We start from the raw sequence: 8,669 nt of genomic DNA on the forward strand, positions 1-8,669 counted from the left end.
ATATGATATATGATATTGGCGATGCCAAATTTTTGCAATAGAAGTCTACAAAATCACAAACAAGCAAACACCAACATACTTACATTATTTAATCTATATCACAGACAAAAACATACACATTCAGATATATATCACAGCACTGTAGATATACCACATGTTAGGACAACAAAATACAACGAGCACTCTTTTCGGTCAGAAGCACCTAAAATCTGGAATGCCCTACCAGACCACTTCAGAACAACAACTTCACTCACACAATACAAATCACTGACAGACAGCTGGTATGGGCCACAATGCAAATACAGCACATGCAGACAAAACATATAGACATACCCACACACAACATCATATTTTTTGTTTTTGTTTTGTTTTGTTTTTTGTTTTGGTAAGAGTCTAAATAAACTTTATGCTTAATATCGATATCCATATTGTAAAGTGCTTCTGCTATATCTAAAGTGATTACTCCAGGAATATTTATTTCCAGAGACTTATATAAGTTAGTAAATAAATCTAAGATATTTCCAAACATTTTTTTCTGAAATTATCTGTTTTTTAAGATTTAACAATAAGTTTAAATAAACTTAATGCTTAATGTTTTAATATCCATATTGTCAAGAGATACTGCTAAATCAAAGAAATAACTCCCAAGAAATATCTCCAAACAATCATTTTCTGCAATTATTGATTTTTTTTAATCAGGTAAATACATTTGAATGCTTTTATGTTTTATTTATTTTTATTTATTTTTATTTATTTTATTTTGCATTTGTGCATGTCTTTTACTGTTGGAGTCGGTTGTAATAGCTTCTTAGAGCTAATGTTGATTTGTTATAATATGTACCGACTATAAATAAAGTTTGAATTGAATTGACGAATCGTCTGTAAATCGTTTATGGCTTCTTTGTAATGTATGATTTTGTAAAAGTTGCAAAAGTATGATCGTTTGTAATTTACTAATGTCTTGATAAATGGTCTCGACTGTCGCTAAATCATGTACTATCCGTGTGCTTCAATTCCGGAAAACAAGAAAGCCAGTATTTTTATTTAGTATTTCGTTTATACCGAACACATCGGGCATTGTCGCCGAAATCAGCATAGATTCCCAAAGAGTTCCGAATGCCTAAAAACCGCTTGGGCGGTTTTGAAAACCCTTAACGCAAGCGTTGAACTGATCGTGACCACATCCACACAATCAACACGGACACTGATGAACGCTGTTTTGTGTACAAGTTATAAAGTGTGCCGCTTCCTTCCCCGCCTTCAACGTAAGTAGATACCTGTGTTTTGGCTTATTCGTTGACTGAATTTCTATCGAAAACGATTAACTTCCGAGCGGTCTGATAGATCTACTTCTCTTCACATCTACAGTAAATATCTGGAAAGAGTGTGACGTTGAACTCTTTTTCTCACTTCTTACTTGTCATGAATGAATAGACACATAGGAGATGTCTATCATGTCATGCTTCAGTTAATCCGTCTTTCGGCTTAACGTGACAGTGTTATGTAAACCCTTTTATTTCCCTAAATCTGTGAGATGATAACACTTATTTTGCACACATAAGAAACACGATATGACACCTGTACCATTATATGTATTTTTGGAAATCAATACAGAAACGTTGTAGATCACAAATCTTCTAATTGGCTTACTTAATCGATAACTGCATCAGGAATAATTAGTTGACAGAACTGAATCAGTTCCTATGGTAACAGTTTCCCGTTTCTATGGAAGCAACATCGGGTGATTGCATGCAAACGCCTCTGGGGTAATTTTCTATGCGTGTTCTGGATTATTGATTAGCTATAATTACCAATAATGCTAACAAGCGAAGCTTGTGTATATACACGATGTGAATATAATGTAAATATTAAAGCAGTTTATAAGTAAATAGACTTCAAAGCTGTTCAAGCTGATAGACAAGAGTACTAGTCTAGTGTAAAATCAGGTGGGAAATGGGAGTCGATGTACAGGTGTTAATTAATCTAGGATTTAATTGGGCAATACTACCCATTATGCAATTTAAGGTAAATTAATTATTTGTTAAACTTAAACATTTTATAGCTATTCTTTGCTATAATTCATACATATTTCATCAAAATTTGAGGGATTTCCCCTGTTTTGGGGAAATTTTTTTTTAGAAGGGAAATTTGTTTTTATTCAAACGGTAAAAAAAACACCATCAGTGGGGAATTCTAAATAATTTCGGTGGTGAAATCAGTCTGATTAACCTCTGATGTATGATATGTCCTCGCTTTAATACCAGATTTAAATTAAAGATATGGGAATTTTAATCATTCAAAAAATTTGGTACCAAAATGGAGATATATATACACAGACAGAGACAGCACCGTCTACTATATATATCGTTTAATGGGCTAGTGCTTTTGTGTATTTTTTATTTTCATGTACAATTAATAGACATTATTGTATATATATCACCACTAGTTGTCTATCCTCACCATCTTGATTATTACTCCAAAAATAGAAAGTAAAGGAATAAGGCACATATATATGCAAAGCATTCAGTACATACATGATTACTTATAGACAATACATATATATACTTTATACATACATGTGTATAATATAAAGTATAACATTAGTTTCCTTGTACAGATAGTATAGTTTACACATGCAATGTACAAAGTCAGCTGAGAGTCATCATTATATGAGTACAGCATTATCATACACATCATCATCATCATCATCATCAATATATTCAAAATCTATTGCTTTTGTAATTAATCATCAACGTTTGGAATTGTGAGTCATATGATTGGCACGTTTCGATTGAAAGTTAGACAAATTATGACAATTGGTGAAATATGTGTATTCAATATTCATATCTTCAACAGATTTATACATGACAATAGTGTGAGTTTGATGTAATTTTAAAAGATATTAAGAAATTAGAATTTGTTGAGACACATTGTACTGTGTATTATTGGCTACATCCATGTGGTCAAGGCTTTTCAGGTTATGATGGTTCATACAAGACCGTGAGAATCAGTAACAATCTTTAATTGTCACCCCAAGACTGGTTTGTGATTGGTTCAAGCTAGCAAAGTTTGAGCACAAAATTCGTAAGAAATCATGCTCATGTTTTGGTGAGTTTACTTTTGCGTTACATTGGTATATAGACCTATTCCAGCCATATTAAGGTGATTTTCCGAATGTGTCAATAACGAGTTAATGGACTTGTAAAGACGAACGCTAACAATATAATTACTTAGAACAACTAAGAGCATTTAAGCCTATAAGTAAATTTTTGCTTAAAAATTTATTGAATTGCTCAGTGTTGCAGTAAACATCAAGTCACATTAATTTTTTTTAATATACTGTAGGTCTTTTACCCCTGAGAACAATGTCTTCCAACCATTGCCAACCCATAGTGGTCAGTGGCCCTTCAGGAAGTGGGAAGAGTACACTCCTCAATCAACTATTTACAGAATTCCCGGACAGTTTCGCCTTTAGTGTATCACGTAAGTATATATACTGTAGCATTGATGAATGAAGGTTGAGATATAAATAAATAATTAACTAGGCATGCTGAGTACATGTATTGCTTATTAAGGCAAGACATTCAGGTTTCCTACAGGCCCCGCTATCTTTTACACTAACAAAACATCGTCCCGAGCAATTATATCTGGAATTCGGCCGGTCATTTTTCGATAAACTTCTCCAAACCGAACCCTCTGTAAACCAAACAAATATCCATGTCCCATGCATGTTAGGTTTATAGAGGTTCCACTGTATTAGGAATTACTGTATATGAAATGAAACTAGGGTCTCCTAAAAATACTAATGGTAATCATGACCATTCTTGACCTTTCAACCTTTCAACCCCGAAATTCGAACTTGTTAAAGATATTATGGTCCTTTACAAGTGTCCAAAGTTTTATCATAATCCCTCAAGGATGAATTATAGCTTCTAGAGCACTGTGTGTTTGGTGTAAATGGTGGGTTTGATCCTCCAAAGACCTGATACTTCTTTTGTAGGAATAACAGGATTTTGTGCATTTATGTAAAAACATCCATTAGGGAAAGAGATTAATATATTTGTATAAAAGGTGGATCTGGTCCCCCAAGAAGCTATGGGAGGGGCCCAATAGGGGAAAAATAGCTAAATCTTCTTTTTAGCGTGCTTTACCATAATAATTATCACTGAAATATCCAGGTGAGTGATACAGGCGCTCTGGGCCTCTTGTAAGATATTATATTTGTATTGATTTTTTACATGCGACCTTTCATTATGTTGATGCTAGGAAGAATGAATAATTAAAGCCCCAATATACACAACTTCCACTGAAAGTTGATGAGACAAAGTAATCTAGATATAGTTCAAAGCAACTTACTATGTATATCTGATGTATATTCAATATGATACTGTGGATTAGTATTGATATAACAGTGGTTGAAATTCATCTTTCATAAACATGCCTCTATTGTTGCCAAACCAAAGTCGGAAAATCTGCAAGACGTTTAAACTTTCCTTGAGAGGTTGTAATTCTTAAAATAGACTTACATGTATGCAGACTAAGTATTGTGCCATATTGCACAGTGTTTAGTCTGTGAGCCATACACTCATGGCAAAGTAAACATATATATTTTATCTTATAATTATAGAGACGAGGCTTGTATGCTGAACTTCAAATGTTAGTGTAACATGTTACATCCCCTAATATGCCAAAATACACTTTTGCTATTTCTGAGTCCAATTTCAATGCTTCTAGCATTCTCCATCTCTCTGTCTTGTCCCCTATTTTGATTCTGGACTGTACATGTCAACAAATTGTTTCCAGTCCCCTTCTTTAAATTCCTCTCCCTGTACCTTTGAAAGATTTTTGCTGGCTAGGCACAACCTCTTTTATATGCAGGAAAGAAATACCAGACTCTCCTGAGGAGACGTGATTGATGGGAGATTTTCCAAACATTAAGGTGATCAAGATCGTTAAAGCTGTTTTTTGCTTGTTTCAGTATTTTAATAAGTTGTATTTTGTAATTTCCAGACACAACACGAAAGCCACGCCCAGGAGAGGTGGAAGGAAAAGGTAAAACTTCAGAAATATTTCTATAAAATAGAAGACTCTGTAAAGAGTTTTAGATTTTGTTAAAGGATATATATGTATATCCCTAGGTCCTTATAAATAAATACGAACATAATTTTTAAAAAATCAGACTGATAGAGTATTGATGTTGTTACCTGTAATATGTTTGAAAAATGAAGTGGAATTTAAAACATAATAGTTTACACTATACTGCTGATGTTTACATTGTGTAGGACTGACAGATCCATAAAATATGTTCAACAGTTAAATGGTTACTTTTATGACAAAATCATGTGGTGCAAGGCTAAGATTATGTCTGGTAGACAAAGGCAGATAACTTCTCACACAAATTTTGATGACTGTCAGTATACACAGGTTACAGACAGACATTATAAGATGTATAAATACTGTCAGTATACACAGGTTACAGACAGACATTGTAAGAGGTATAAATACTGTCAGTATACACAGGTTACAGACAGACAATGTAAGAGGTATAAAAATGTCAGTATATACAGGTTACAGACAGACAATGTAGAAAGTGTTAACAATGTCAGTATGCACAGGTTACAGACAGACAATGTAGAAAGTATAAATAATGTCAGTATACACAGGTTACAGGCAGACATTGTAGAAAGTGTTAACAATGTCAGTATGCACAGGTTACAGGCAGACATTGTAGAAAGTATAAATAATGTCAGTATACACAGGTTACAAACAGACAATGTATAAAGTATAAATATTGTCAGTATACACAGGTTACATACAGACAATGTAGAAAGTGTAAATACTGTCAGTATTCACAGGTAGACAGACAATGTAAGAGGTATAAATACTGTCAGTATACACAGGTTACAGACATTATAAGAGGTATAAATACTGTCAGTATACACAGGTTACAGACAGACATTATGAGGGAATAAAGAATGTCAGTATACACAGGTTACAGACAATGTAAGAGGTATACATAATGTCAGTATACACAGGTTACAGACAGACATTATGAGAGGTATACATAATGTCAGTATACACAGGTTACAGACAGACATTATGAGAGGTATAAAGAATGTCAGTATACACAGGTTACAGACAGACATTATGAGAGGTATACATAATGTCAGTATACACAGGTTACAGACAGGCATTGTAAGAGGTATAAATACTGCCAGTATACACAGGTTACAGACAGACATTATGAGAGGTATAAATAATGTCAGTATACACAGGTAGACAGACAATGTAAGAGGTATAAAAATGTCAGTATACACAGATTACAGACAGACATTGTAAAAGGTATAAATAATGTCAGTATACACAGGTTACAGACAGACATTATAAGATGTATAAATAATATCAGTATACACAGGTTACAGACAGACAATGTAAGAGGTATAAATAATGTCAGTATTCACAGGTAGACAGACAATGTAAGAGGTATAAATAATGTCAGTATACACAGGTTACAGACAGACATTGTAAAAGGTATAAATAATGTCAGTATACACAGGTTACAGACAGACATTGTAAAAGGTATAAATAATGTCAGTATACACAGGTTACAGACAGACATTATAAGAGGTATAAATAATGTCAGTATACACTGGTTACAGACAGACATTGTAAGAGGTATAAATACTGTCAGTATACACAGGTTACAGACAGACATTGTGAGAGGTATAAATACTGCCAGTATACACAGGTTACAGACAGACATTATGAGAGGTATAATAGCTACAGACACTGTCCTACTATTTTCAGATCATTCCAAATTATTTCATGTTGCCTTTTTTCAGACTATCACTATGTAGCGCTAGAACTCTTTGAAGAAATGATTGGGAAGGGTGATTTCTTGGAGCATGCTCAGTTCTCAGGAAACAGATACGGAACAAGGTATGTGAATTATAATATATTCTCATGTCAAATTTTGGTCAGAAGTTGTCAGACTAATATAATATCCTCTTTAATTTTATGTTAAAATTTTGATGATTTTCTAGCTCTTAAAATGCAATAAATGTCTTATTTTAGGTTCAAAATTGTATGACTATCTAGCACTTGAAAACACAATGTAGCATTTTAAACACTTTGAATTCAGGCCATATCATCAACAAGGTAGCTCTCGGCCATATTACCAATAGGATAGTTATATTGGATGTACATAGGGAAGATTACATTAAAGTTTCCTAATGTTAATTACCTTGACCTATTTTCAAGGTCACAGCTTGGTGTCGGATATGTTTAAAGATATTAAAAATATGTCTGTTTTAAGAAACTTCTTCGCTAGTTTAAGAAAGCCCAGAGGGCTTATATTTTGTCAGCAGGTACCATGGACAGAGTAGCTATGAACATTCTTCACACTTATTTTCAAGGTCACAGCTAGGGGTCAAATATATCAGAAATGTTTAGAATCTTCCCCCAAAATTTAAGAAGACCTGGAGGCCTGATATTTTACCAGAAGGTACCTTGGACAGAGTGGTTTTTAATTTCCTCCTAGTAATGACCTTGACCTAATTTCAGGGTCTCAGGGGTCAAATATGTTAGAAACTTCAAGAATCTGCTTTTGAAGTTCAAGAAATTGCAAAGGCCTTATATTTTGCTATCAGGTACCTAGGACAGTGGTATAAAGCAAGTTTCTTCATATAAACGAACTTGACCTATTTTCAAGGTCACAGAGGTCAAATAGTTGAAATCTTTAAATAGCATTTTCTCAACAACCAAGAGTCCCAGGGTCATGATATTTTGCCAGTAGAATGTTGGGATAAAGGGCTACTGATTTTGTTTAAAGAAATGATGTTGCCAGACTTTTAAGGTTAAAATCTTTCGATAACTTCTTCTCTATGAGGCATATGATCATGTTATTGTGCCAGGATCATGCCTGGATAAAGGATTACAAAGTTTGCTCAAATTAACAATCCTTTGACTATTTTCAAGGTCACAGGGCTGAAATGTGTTATATCTTAATTTAAAACATCATCTATCAGAATATATATCAGAACCCTTGTGACCCATAAGGCATATAGACCTCCCTCTTGTTATATAGGAACCCAGGTGACTAATATGGCCCATGGACCTCTTGTTATATCTGAACACTGCTACAGATCAAGTTAGGGTTTCATGGTTTTACGGTCAAAGTCACTGTTACTATTTTCAGCAGGACCGGTAGGGGACATGTATTGCTTTACTAACAATATTCTCAGAATGCTTGTTTTTCTTAATTTCCTGATACTTACGAGATGTCCGCTACTGACATAATTATAACATAATTCTATGATATAATTCTGATTAAATCTGTTTCAGTAAGCAGTCAGTTAGAGACATTGAGAAGACAGGAAGGATTTGTATACTAGATGTGGAAATCAACGGCGTAAAGAGTATCAAGAACACAGATCTGAACCCAAGATATGTTTTTCTAAAGCCGCCTAGTATGGAAGTCCTGGTAAAATATTCATCCAAAACTTTCAAAATATTCTTGAAATCAAAATGTTGATAAGTATTTAAACTGTAATGTGGTTGTTATGCTGGTTTTAAGTATGCAGTGAAATAGGTGAAAATTTACAAGTGATCATTTTATAGTTGTTGAAGGCCTAGGCTTAGTCACCACAATTTTATCTGAATGATCATGA

At 33.7% G+C, this 8,669-nt stretch overlaps 1 protein-coding gene across 1 annotated transcript; it reads left to right on the plus strand.

Annotated features, from left to right (window-relative positions):
* Positions 1-1,113: 1,113 nt before the first annotated feature.
* Positions 1,114-8,537, plus strand: LOC117320929 (guanylate kinase-like). The gene is made up of 5 exons (XM_033875407.1): positions 1,114-1,265; positions 3,346-3,483; positions 5,011-5,052; positions 6,843-6,939; positions 8,344-8,537. Exons 1-5 carry the CDS (start codon positions 1,208-1,210, stop codon positions 8,531-8,533), a joined length of 525 nt encoding a protein of 174 aa, XP_033731298.1. The 5' UTR covers positions 1,114-1,207; the 3' UTR covers positions 8,534-8,537.
* Positions 8,538-8,669: the final 132 nt, after the last annotated feature.

Source organism: Pecten maximus, unplaced genomic scaffold (assembly GCF_902652985.1).
Source record: "Pecten maximus unplaced genomic scaffold, xPecMax1.1, whole genome shotgun sequence".
In the NCBI taxonomy this organism is placed as follows: Eukaryota; Metazoa; Mollusca; class Bivalvia; order Pectinida; family Pectinidae; genus Pecten; species Pecten maximus.

What these genes read in the sequence shown, in the direction of transcription:
- LOC117320929 (XM_033875407.1), top strand. Translation starts at nt 1,208, where the DNA reads ATGAACGCTGTTTTGTGTACAAGTTATAAAGTGTGCCGCTTCCTTCCC. An exon ending in TTTCGCCTTTAGTGTATCAC is followed by an intron (nt 3,484 to 5,010) that starts GTAAGTATATAT and finishes TGTAATTTCCAG; the next exon opens with ACACAACACGAAAGCCACGC. An exon ending in GGAAACAGATACGGAACAAG is followed by an intron (nt 6,940 to 8,343) that starts GTATGTGAATTA and finishes AATCTGTTTCAG; the next exon opens with TAAGCAGTCAGTTAGAGACA.